General features: G+C 36.3%; 1 protein-coding gene across 1 annotated transcript in view; it reads left to right on the top strand.

Moving 5' to 3' along the window:
- Positions 1–13383, top strand: part of DNAJC13 (DnaJ heat shock protein family (Hsp40) member C13) — a gene marked incomplete in the record, with an annotated part of 3140357 nt that overhangs the window by 2638439 nt on the left and 488535 nt on the right. The window contains 1 exon segment of the mRNA XM_044066722.1: positions 7134–7225. Coding sequence (XP_043922657.1) covers positions 7134–7225 — 92 coding nt within the window.

The following is a 13383-nucleotide window of genomic DNA, read 5'->3' as shown; positions in this document are numbered from 1 at the left end:
GGATTTGTTAATTAATAGGGCACATTGTTTGTATTCTCCAAACCTGGCCATGAGAAAGCAGCCAAGAACTTTATTAGTAAAGATACAATCATAACAGTAGAGGGAGTTGATCCTGACAAAACTGTGCCCGAAGGGCAAAGTATTAAAAACTGGAGACAGTAAAGTGTTTGTGGAACATGATTTTTCACTGTACATCAGGCAGAAAACAAGCACATTTATCACAACAATGAGGGAATTCAAAAGGTGGGTGTGAAATTCAAGCTGCTGTACCCAGTTGTCTTAAGAATATTTTTTTTCTGGAGTATCAGAGTTGTTTTTATGCAGAACAGAATATGAAGGATATACAACAGTTTGTCCAACAAAAAATGAACCATCAAACAGAAGAGTCTGCTTCTCATTCTTCTGATAGTAAAGCTCGTGGAGAGTTTTTGCCAGTGAGACCTCTTCTGATTTTCCAAAGGAAAATGCTTGAGAGACAGAGAAAGGCACAGAAGTTGACTGGAACACTTGAGAGTACCGTGGTCTTGAGCCAGAGTCTGTGGTTGGGAGATGGAGATGAACAGCAAGAAGACCAGCAATACTGAAATTAGTGAATAAATGTGAGACTATAAAGCATCAGTCACATTTGTGAAATGTGGCTTTACAAGAAACAATGGCTAAGAAAGATTGGACTTTTGTTGACTTTAACGTGTGGAGGGACTGAAAGGCATAGACCCCACTTCATGTCATTAATGTTTGGAAGGATACTGAAAGAGGAGAAAGTAAATGCAAGTAAAACCATGTTTGTTCTTAACAGTATGTAAATAAAACATTTCATTTTATAAATTGCATGTTATATAGTAAAGCAGATTCAGTAATTGTTGTAAGTGGTAAAGATACTCAACTGAACAAGTGCTTTTTTCCCCCCTTTGTTTTAAGAAATGTAGGCATTACAGTGTAAAAAGAGGAGAAAGACTGGACCAAAGCATGTTTAAGTTAATAATCTGTAATCTTGGTCTGTTGGGGTGGGAGATGGGGTGTAAAAGTGCACTGGTTATAATATGTGTATAGCTGAGATGTTTTCTTTTACTTTTCCTCATGTAAATGTCTAGATTAATACCCTTGGCTTAGCCTAATAACGTGTTTTTGTGTGAGTGAGTTGGCATTAAAAACAAGAGACTACTGTGAATGTAATGAATAGTTGTCCTTTAGCAAGTAAATGTTCAGTGTGCATTGGGAGGACTGCAGCTGAGGGCAGATATACATTCTGTTATGTTTCAATGGAAACAAGCTGACTACAGGTGAAGTCAATAAATCTCTAGATGTCTGGACATTGTTTACCGAGAGAGACGTGATAAGTTAAGTGATAAGTTAAAAGGTACAAGGGCAAGCAGTTTAGTAAAATATAAAGTTTGAAGTTATTGGCAGTGAATAAGAGCAGCTTTTCTGTTACTTGTATTCATCAATGCATTTACTAGAATAGTGTGTAATTTTATTTTGTTTTAAGATCAATCACCTGTGCAGTTTTTCTTAAGACTAAAAGTTAATGTTTTCTGAAAGCATACACATTTTTTCTCACATCTGGGAGGGGGATAAAGATAAAAGAACAGGCAGCAATTAGTGTAAATACAAGCACATGCTGTAACATGTAACATGGCATGGATAATCTTAGTTGTAGGTTGGGTAATACCTGTAGATGCAGCTGTCAAGTTGAGACAATTGCTCCTGTGAGGAGGGTTAAACTTTATTATTTGAAGATGGAGGATCTAGATTTTTTTTGTGATTGTTTAAAGTTAATAGGTTTTGAGGATGTTCTGGGGGGAATGTTTTTTGATTGGGGGTTTTCATTAAAACAAAAAAGTCTTATAAAATGTAACATAGGTTCAAATGGAGATGACAAGAAACAACTGTATAAAGGATCAAGCTGCCAAACAGTATGTGCATGTAACACAAGAGCTGGAAATAGACATTAAGAAAGTGTTTGTATGCAGTAGGTGGGAATAATAGCTTGTCATAATGGCTACACTAGCCATATTATTTTCAACAGTGAGTGACCTCACAGGTATAGACAGAAAGGTAAGAGTATTGAGTTATATTAAGAAATGCAAAGTGCAAATAGCAATGCAACAGGAGACATATTTGGAAAAAAAGTCATCATGTGAATTTGATAAAGGATTTTCAGGATCGATGTTCAGCAGAATATCAGAGACAGTGGAGAAGGTGAGTACTTGTACTAATTGCCAGAGGAGCTCTAGTAGTGACAGAAGGAGGAAAAAAGGACAGTAATGCATTTATGGTAGTATGGGACTACTGGCAAGGGAGGAAGGGAGGAGGCATATGCTGGCATTTATTTATATTCCACTTAAAACTTCCGTTATGGAGCTTAAGAAAATTTTGGAGAAGTAATCACCTTTCAGCAGGAAATATTACTTGTAGGTGGAGATTAGAACTTGTTTTGTAACTGTGATTATATGTGGGGGACCTAAAAGGGAAAATATAAGAAGATATTTCTGAATACATTTTTATTTATTTATTTTGACATTTATGAAAGTATTTGGTGGGGAATTCCGTAGTGGAAAATGAAAGAATTTGCACATCACTCCTCAAGGTACAATTACTGGTCTAGAATACATAGAAATTATATTTCACAGGAACATGTGCATTTATTTGAAAGCTTTGACACACATCCAATAACTATTTTGGATTGTGCACCAGTAAATGTGATAACTCCAGAGCACAAAAACGTTTAGTAGAATAACCTAGACAACAAAGTAGAAAGGGTTGTTGCCAAATTTTAGGGAGCCTATAACAAGAAAAATAATCCAAGATCCTATAGATGTGTTAGAGATATTTCTGAAAGTTTATGAAAATTTGTATAATGCAGAGAAATATGGAAATCAAGAAAAAATACAAATGGAAATATTATGGAAGACTTAAGTATGACAAATTTAGAGGTAGATGAGGCTCAACAATTAACAGTTAAAACAGGAGAAGATAAGCTTAAAACAGTGATGTATAATTAATCTGCAAGAAAGTCTTCAGGAACAGGTCGTATTCCTTTGGAAGTTAGGAAGGAAGAAAGTGATAAAGATCTGGGAAATTTTTCTTAGCAGTATTTTAAAAGGAGGGGAAGCACCAAATTCCTGAAAGAAAGGAGTGGTGACTGTAATACCTAAAGATGGCAAAGACCCATCAGATCCAGCTTCATATAGGTCCTATTCAGTTTTAAACCTTAATTATAAAGTGTCTGTGTAATAGCTGAAAGAATGGCAAAGATGTCGCCAAAACTGATGGCTGATATATCATTGTGGTTTTGTGGAAGGGAGGCAAAAGTTTGACAACTTTAATAGAACAGTGATAATCCAGAAGGAAGCAGAATATAAGAAAATACCATTCTTTGTCTTGATGCAGAGAAAATCATTCAACAGAGTAAGGTGGGATTTTGAGTAGGACTGTGGAAGCATTTGCATTCCATAATAAAATAATAAGTTAATTAGGAAGATATACGAGTGATCAGAGACAAAAATTAAAGTGCAAGGGTTCCTGTCTTGTAAGTTGTGTCTGAACAGAGGAGCCAGGCAGAGGTGTCCTCTCCCCTTTTTTTGCTTTATATTTAGAGCCATTGGCAAAGAAAATACGGGACTCAGAAATTCAAAGATATAATTGGTATGGTAATCAAGAAAAGTTGGCTTTATTTGCAGATGATATTATTTTGTACCTGATAAAACCAGAAAAGGACATTTCAGTGTTGTGTAATATTTTGAGACAGTTTCAAGTATTTTGAGGATATAAAATTAAAGAAGATAAAACAGTCTATCGCTGTAAACTATTTACCCATTCATGAATTGGTTCAGCAATACCCTTATTTATGGGGGCATGGTAAAATGAGGTATTTAGGAGGATAGATTAAAAAAGGAGTCTCTTCCAGCAGTTAAGGATGCATGGGAAGAAATTAAACAAACGATGATACAAAAACTGGACGCTCTTGTTTAGTAAGATACAAGCAGTGAAAATGTTTTAGTCCTTTTAGTTTTATATACAGGTCAGACATATTATCAACCAGAGGAGAGGTTGTGGATTGTAATTAATAAAGAGTTGAAGAATTTTGTCTGGGAGGAGAAGAGGGCAAGGGTCAAGTAGAATAAGTTGATCCTTCCAATAGAGCAAGGTAGTTTAGGATTACTTGATTTGAAGGGATATTTTATTGTTACACATTTCTGACTTGTACAGATAACAAAGGCAGAAAGCTATAATTCAGAATGAAAATGGATGTTGATGGAGTGGAGGGGTTCAAGAAATAAGGTGCATGTGGAAATTTGAATGCAGAACCTTAAGGAGAATAATAGCCATACAGAATATTAGTCATAAAGTAGCAGAAGATATTATAAGAAGAAAGCCAATACAAGAATTTTATTTATTTTTTATATAACTTTGTTTTCTGCGTAGAGGATGGTCTCCATGGACGTTTTTCAGGCTCAGTCTGGAAGCAGTGTGTCTGGTTAATTGACTTGCTCAGAGTCGCACAGTTAGGCAATGGAAGCTGAAGGAATCAAACCTTGTACCACTGCACCATAGGAAACAGCTAATTAATCCTTGTAGCCAACTGCCAGAATGGAGAATAAAAATTCAGCTTTTAGTGATGACTGCAGTTGTGGGTTGTACAGAGAATAAGCAGAATGGGGCTGGAATTTACTGGAGAAATCCTGATTTAGGAACCAAGGTATTGAGAGCAAATAACTAGAGTGGAAAAGGTAATAAAATGGCTGCCTTCCCTAGCATGGATTGATATCAGGTATAGGAGAAAGGCCTACTCTAGTAGAGTTTTTAGTTGAATCTAGAAGTGAAATAGCTGTTTAAGAAAAAGATGATTACTAGGGTATATAAAATATTGTGTGATAACTATAGGAATCAATCGGAAGAGTTTAGAAAAGAGTGTGAAGAGAGACTAAGTAATTTACAAAGAAACAATGGAAGGACATGTATGTCACCCAAATAAGCAACAGAGTCTAGAGGATTTAGGATTTTTGACTGGAAGTGTTTGCATAGTTATTTTTATACCCAAAGCAGACTCCAGAGAATTTTTCCTCAGGTAAGGCCCAAATATTGCAGGTGTGAGGGAGAAGAGTGAGGCAACTGGGAACATATGTTTTGGTAGTGTAATGAGTTGTCAAACTTTAATATTTCCGTGCAGAATACTATGTCAGAAATATTGAGTGAGTAAATGGTTTAACTAAGAAAATTATTTTTTGAGCTGGGCTACATGATCTGAATTGCCTAGAATATAGTAAGGCCTTGTTAAGTTTGATGCTGGTGGCTGCCAAAAAAGCAATTACTAGAAAATGGAAATCAGTCTAAACTAGCTGTATCTGAAGTAGTAAATATTGTAACAGATTGAAAAGAACTGGAAGTGGGATCTTTGGAAAAGAGTATGATCAAATTATATAGCAAAAATGAAAATTGTGGAAGCAGTACATGCAGAATTACATTTTGGAGGAGGAGTGGGGTTTAAGTGAAGGCAGGAATTGAACATTTTATGTAATATTGGATTGATGATCATTGTATAGAAGAATTATGTGTGATGTATAATGTCTGTAACTCTGTAACTGTGAACATCTTAATATTGTTTTTCTTTGATATAAATGTATGCCTAACTCTTGCATAATTATTCAGTAAAAGTGTTGTACAAAATTTAGAAATTTATATCTGTGCTGTATTATTTTGTTTTAGCTGGTTCCTCCCTGACTGAACACATTCCAGACTAAAATGTCGTCCTTTACATGGCTTCACCTCTTTTTTCCTGCTGCAGTCATTTTTCTGTTTTTTGTAATTTTATTGGGGCTCCCCTTCTGGTGCTCTTAACAAAACAGGGATGCAGGTTCCCTGTTGTATTTATTTTCTCATTTGTGTTAATTTAGAGCCGCTGTTTTCTCATACTGGATTTTGTGTTTTGTTCAGAATGATAATTTGTCTTTCACTTTACAAGTAAGACTGAATGGCTTGGCTTTTTTAATGGATTATACAGATGAAAGAGTATATGGGCAATTCTACAGGTGATAATAGGATGTCTTTCATTGCCTTTTGGCCATAGATAAATGGATTGCATGTTGAAATGTTGACTTTTTTAACAGCAAAGCAGCAGCATCTTCTACTCAGGGCAGCAAAACTTTCTGTAGGGTGACCAGTCCTTTCCTTCTCAGCTGGCCTGAGTCCCATCTTAACTATAGACAACATTGTTCTCAGGTGTGTACTTTTTGTTTCTACATTAAAAAGCTAACTTAGATATAGTCACTTTTGGTTGATTTTTTTTAATTGTTTTATATGGCGATGCAGACTAAGGTTTACCCAGCTCTTTTCCTAATGTATTCATCACCTTATCTTCTACAGCAAAGTTCATTTTTTCTCAGACGTGTATTTGATATCTTTCTTGGAGATGTCTGATTCTGGCCATATAACCTACACTGTCATCAGTAATGTTAAAACTGTTGCAGTACAGTTCATTATGAGCTAAATACACATGTAAAATATGCATAAGTAGAAAAGTATTTTTTTTTGTTTGTGGTTTTCTTTGTTCTTGTGGTTAAGGCAAAATAATATTGTTTAAAATATGCTTTGGAAATAAACTTTAATACATCATTCATTTATGGATCCTGATATTGTGCACTTATTATGTTCAACAAATTGGATTTTTAATGTGTACATGAAAAAGACAGTCACAAGAGTGTGATTACTAGAGCATGTTTATGTCCATTCATGTTAATCTGGTCTGCAGTGGTAGGGTTAAACGCGGTCTATTAGATGTAATGATTTCTTAGACTGTGTTGCACATTTTTTTTTGTATACATTTCAGTAGTACAGTTTTTGAGGGTAGTGTGTGTCACTAAATAGAGCAAATGGTCGACCAATTCTTTATTTTACTGGTATTCTGTATATTAAGGAAAAATAGGATACTAGTCGAGTGTTGGCATTTAAAGACATCAGACTTGCATGTAAAGAAAAACAATTTGAAAGAGACTACTTTTTAACTTAATTGTATCCTCATGCTGTCCTTTGCCTGAAACATCAGAGGGCAGAGAAGAGGTAAGTAGGCTCATATGCTGTGAGACATAACTGTCATATTTATTATATATATATATTTTTTTTTTCTTTTTTTGCAGGGTCTGAGACAGAATGCATTGGCCATTTTAAACTTCTGTTCTCCCTTTTACGAGTCCATGGAGCTGGAAAAGTACAACAACTAGCTCTGGAGGTGAGCATCATACTGAAGCCTTTTTAAAAGATATCTGTGTATATGTGAATACTAGACTTCTATATTACTAAGTTAACATTGACTAGTGAATTAATTACATACCGTAGTTCTCTGGCTAAGGGACCTTTCACAGAAAGCCTGAAGAGGAGCAGTTGATTTGCCATGCACCTAGTTAACATGTATGCCACATCTCACATAGCGTCATACACAGTTTAAGATCATCAGTGTGTTGGTTACCACAAAATCAAGGCCCCAGGAAAAGCCACCTAGGAGTTTGCCTTGATAAGGTTTTGTATCATAAACTGACTCACCAAACCAGTTACAAAAACATAATGTTAAATAAAGCAAGAGAGGACGATTCTTCAGCCTGCCTCCCCTGCGCACACAACTATTATTCTTAAATTGACAGGAAGTAACAGGTAATTTCACCAATAAATTCCAGTTCCTAGTATTAGCACAGTGGTCAGTAGTTGCAACAGAAAACACCGTTGACATTTAAAATAAAAAAATAAAAAAAAATACCTCTCAGTCTATATGCATCCGACTGCAAATTTAATGTCTTGGATGTAGTTTTGTAAGGCAAACCATGAAAATGAGCAATCTGCCTTGTAGATGTCTTCTAGATGTCTTCTAGATTCTTTTGAGCCTATAAAGACATTGTGCCCCACCATAATCTGTATGTGACGTAATAAGATTGACCTGTAAGGTTAATGTCATCTTGCTGTATGCGTTACTTCGAAAAAAACAACCAGTGTCCTGAACCAAAGGTGCATTTGTGTTCCAAAGTTGACAAACACTTCACATAGAGTTCTGTAAAGTCCAAGATATGTAACATAAAATCCAAGAAGGTAGACAGAGGTATAAAATTCCAAACCACACTATTGCCATAGCAGTACACTTTCACCTTAGCAGGCTTCCTCAGGCATGTTATACTAAATTAGGAAACTAGAATGCATTAAATAGGTAAAATCAGTCACATGATGCAACAAGTCACATATTTATTTAGTATCTAAGCACTAAATAATGTAATTCCAAAAGAATGGTCGCATAAAAATGGATGCATAAGATGTATTGAGTTTGCGGTGGTAAGGTATGGTGATAAAGTTGTATTATAAACATTAAAAACATGAAAAAGTATGTAATTAGTGAAGTCAAATGTATCTGGTTATGGAGATGCTTTACATGAGGCTTAATATTAAGTATGACATTTATTCCAAGGGGATATGTGATTTAAATTGGAGGATCCATCAGAGCTCTTCTTGTTAATAGCCCCTTTCCTTATGGGTTGTAAAATAATTTTTAAAATAAGAAACTTAAAGGAATGAGTTGATCTGTTTCACTTATATGTTTACATTGTGAACTAGTTAAAATTTGCCTCTTGTTTTCCGATAGATGGCGACTTATTCTTTCCTTAGCTTCCTGTTAGTTTTTCCTGTATAGTAAGCTGGGCATTTACTGTAAGTTGCTTAAATACATTAAACTGTTGGAATTGTAAAATGGTCTTTTCTGTATTTATAGAACTACAGTGGATAGTTAATTGCAAGTAAATGTCCGGTGTTTATTACTTTGAAAATGAAAAAGAATAGTTGGTTATTGTTTAACAAAGCATATTTATTAGATTAGTTGATCTTTTGTAACTGAAAGATAGTTGCTGAGTGACTATTGTGTATAATTCTGGTATTCCCAATAAAACTGGCCAGTATCTAGGTATAATAATTTTTACTTTAGGAGTGTTACTGTTATAGGTCATAATGAACCTACATTTGTTAGGACGTTCATTAGTGACTCTGCTTTGTCCTGAACTGTTAAAGGACAGGCTTTTCTGTCACGTTTATCTAAATATCCTTTTGTATGCTGTCTACCATCCTCTTTCCTTACATTCATGTGCTGTAGTATGAAGTTGTAAATTCATCTTAGTCTTTTCAGTATTAAGCCTGTCTATCCTTAAAACACTGATTTCATACTATATTTTTATAAATGTGTGGTGGATTTATGCTGATCCTGTGTAGATAATTGTTCATTTGTATTTCTTTCCTGTACATTGAGGTACTTATTTGTGACAGCTCATTTCTGCTTAAAGCTGTGTGTAGAAAGTTAACTATGGAGGGAAATAGTTCTGTCTTAAAACGCAAAAAGTTAGTGGTACCAGTGATGAATGCATGAAATTATGTAAACTCACATTCAGACCCTTGTCAAATAAGGAAGAGGTCATCCACAAATTATTTGTAGAACAATATTCTAGATCTATATAGGATTGTATCATTAAATAAGTGGGACCTCTTCCATTGAAATATGACAACGTTTGCATAGGTGTTGGCTGCAGGGGTACCCATTGCCACACCTTTAATTTGTTGAAAATGTTGCTGCTGAAAAATGAAAACATTATTAACTAAGACAAGTGTCAACAGCTCACATATCACATTAATTTTAACATGTGCAAAATCTGAAAACTCTAGAACAAAATTTGTAACTTGTGTAAATCCATAGTCATTGGGAATCACCGTAAATAAAGAATCTTATGTCAGAGGTGGAAAAGACAAAATCCTTATAACTGTTTGAAGTAGACCACTCTTGATGGTAAGTAAAATCCTGACAGTCTTTTACAAGAGTATATGCTGCTGAAAGATGATGTTGAGTTCAAAATCTAAGTATTTTGAGATGTGTTCTGTGACCCACCCATGAGATGACACTATGGACCTTAACGGATGCGCAGTGGTGGATTTGTGTAATTTAGGGATTCCATAGATAAATGGAATTTTAAAGACACTTGTATGCAAATATTTATATAATTCATCATCAATACATCCTAAAGAAAGCATCTCCTGTAGTTTCCTTGAGACCTCAGTGATGATCCTGTGAATTACTAGTTGGTCAATCTGTTTATATTCATCCATTTTAAGTTGGTGATTCATTAGATTAACATAATTGTCTGCGTCCATCACCACAGTTCCTCCTTTGTCAGCCTGTTTATTTACAATTTCCTTATTATTGATTAAAGAGTGGAGTCCTTTAATCTCTGCTGTTTTTAAATTAAAGAACTTAGAAACATCATCAGTCTAGTTTAAATTATAGATTTCCTGTTCTGCTGCTTTTTTAAATGATGATAGTATTGGGTTCTGGTTTGGCAAGAAAGTACTACTACTTTTAAGTACATTTTGTGTATATTCTGAATTGCCAAACATTATTTTAAGGTTTAATGATTTGGTTGAATAGTTTTAGTTCTAACGACAATTTAACTGTATCCATTTGCTTAGCAAGTATGAAATTGAGACATTTTGCTAACAGAGTATTCATCACTGATTAAAATATGAGTAGAAATATTAAATACCGTGTTTGTTCTCGGTCTGAAGTTTTCAGTTTGCTCAGTGTTGCAGGTCGCATGTCCTGCTGTTGCTCCAGTTTATTCGGGTCGCTCCTCCCCAATATTGACAGGTCTAAAGGGTCAACGGCTGATACGTTATTAGCATCTGCAATGGTTGCACACTGTTGAAGTTGTGGAATGTCACTCAATACATTGGTAGCACTACTTCACTTTAATGTTGGGTGTTGTGTAGATTTCACTGGATTGAGTTTAGGCTAGTTGAAAACATTGCCCAGTTTGAAGTCAGTGATGTCCTGTCGTAATTTCCTTCTTTCAGTTTCTATTAGCCTCAGTTCAAAGGCTAATATTCTATCAAGTGTTTCTTGCAACAGGGTAGAATGATCATTTAGTTCAGTGTTGGAGAGTAAATCTGTATAAATGCTCTCCACATCTTTTCAGTTGTCTCTCTATGGGCTCAAAGAACGCAAGCATCATTTCCATATATCAAAATAAGCAACTCAAATTATGCTCTCCACATCATCTTTCAGTTGTCTCTCTATAGGCTCAAAGAACACAAGCATCATTTCCATATATCGAAATAAACAACTCAAATTAATGAGTCGCCAGCCTCTTAAATCTGGATAGGTGTCTCTGTAAGAAGGCATTTTAAGAATTCTAAGTCCTCGTGACACAATTTTGCATTGTAAATAAATATGAAAGCTTAGGCACTGGAACTGTAAGCACTTGAAGGTCAAGGTTATTTGTTCAAAACATTGTAGTTTATCATGATATTGCTCTAGTAGATTAAGATGTTGAGTAGTATTCATCTTTGTATCATCAAGACTTTCATCAAGCCCCGTAAACAGAGGGTTAGTAACCACATTTCTGATGTCAGAAATGGGCAAACCAATCTAATTGGCATGTTACTGGATGAAGGAATGCCAATTCTACTCATGTCCACAACACCCACTGATAAAAATAACAGTCTTCTTCTTTTGGCTGCTCCCGTTAGGGGTCGCCACAGCAGATCAAATGTTTCCATTTCTTCCTGTCCTCTGCATCTTGCTCTGTCACACCAACCACCTGCATGTCCTCTCTCACCTCATCCATAAACCTTATCGTAGGCCTCCCTCTTTTTCTGTTACCTGGCAGCTTCATCCTTAGCATCTTTTTTCCAATATACTCTGCATCCCTCCTCAGCACATGTCCAAACCAATGTAATCTTGCCTCTGGCTTTGTCTCCAAACCTCCCAACCTGGGCTGACCCTCTAATATACTTATTCCTAATCCTGTCCATCCTTGTCACACCCAGTGCAAATCTTAACATCTTCAACTCTGCCATGTCAAGCTCTGACTCCTGCCTTTTTGTCAATGCCACTGTCTCTATCCCATGTAACATAGCTGGTCTCACTACCCTCTTGTTAGACCTTCCCTTTCACTCTTACTGGTACTCGTCTGTCACAAATCATTCCTGACACTCTTCTCCACCCATTCCATCCTGCCTGTACTCTCTTCCACACTCACCATTACTCTGAACTGTTGATCCCAAGTACTTAAACTCATCCACCTTTGCCACCTCTACTCCCTGCATCCTCACCATTCCTCTATCCTCCCTCTCATTCACACACACACATATTCTGTCTTAGCCCTGCTGACCTTCATTCCTCTTCTCTCTAGAGCATATCTCCACCTCTCCATGGTCTCCTCCACCCCTTCCCTACTCTCACTACAGATCACAATGTCATCTGCAAACATCATAGTCCATGGGGACTCCTGTCTGATCTCGTCTGTCAACCTGTCCATCACCATTGCAAATAAGCAAGGGCTCAGAGCTGATCCTTGATGTAATCCCACCTCCACCTTAAACACATTCGTCACTCCCACCGCAGACCTCAGTGCTGTCAGATTACCCTCATACATATCCTGTACCACTCTTACATGCTTCTCTGACACTCCCGACTTCCTCATACAATACCACAACTCCTCTCTAGGCACCCTGTCATATGCTTTCTCTAAATCCACAAAGACACAATGCAACTCCTTCTGACCTTCTCTGTACTTCTCCATCAACACTTTCAGAGCAAACATTGCATCTGTAGTGCTCTTTCCTGACATGAAACCATACTTCTGATCACTAATCATCACCTCCCTTCTTAATCTAGCTTCCACTACTCTTTCCCATAACTTCATGCTGTGACTGATCAGTTTAATCCCTCTGTAGTTACAACAGCTCTGCACATCACCCTTATTCTTAAAAATCGGTACCAAAACACTTTTTCTCCATTCCTCAGGTATCCTCTCACTTTTCAAAATAACAGTACACAAAGTAAATAGTCGGTATTAGTGTGGTGACAAATCAGGTACTGTAGAAACCAGTCATATTGAAAAAACAACCAGTGTCCTGAGCCATGAGCAGCTTAAAAGTGCATTTAATGAATTCCAAAGTTGACAAACACTTCACATGGATTTTATGGAACTCTAAGATATGTAGAATAAAATCCAAGAAGGTCGACATGGTATAAAATTCCAAACCATGCTAGTGCAATAGCAGTACACTTTCACCTTAGCATGTTTCCTCAAGCATGTGATATGAAATTAGGAAACTACAATGCTTTAAATAGGTAAAATCAGTCAGACGATATAACAAGTCACATGATATAACCCCTCACCCTCCAGGCAGAGAGGACGGTATCTGAAATGGATGTTGTCCTAGGGACAAAGGTGGACTACATAATCAGAATTTTCATGGTTTCTTCACCGAGAAACGCTAATGGTGCTTCGGAAGGGTAACCCGGCTGCTTCAGTCTTCAGGGAGTTGGGGGGCCCCTAAACCATACACTCATAAGCCTGACAAAAC

The sequence above is a fragment of the Protopterus annectens genome, chromosome 3.part1 (assembly GCF_019279795.1).
Source record: "Protopterus annectens isolate FY-2018-M chromosome 3.part1, PAN1.0, whole genome shotgun sequence".
NCBI lineage: Eukaryota > Metazoa > Chordata > Ceratodontiformes > Protopteridae > Protopterus > Protopterus annectens.
This window is presented reverse-complemented; position numbering and strand designations above follow the sequence as displayed.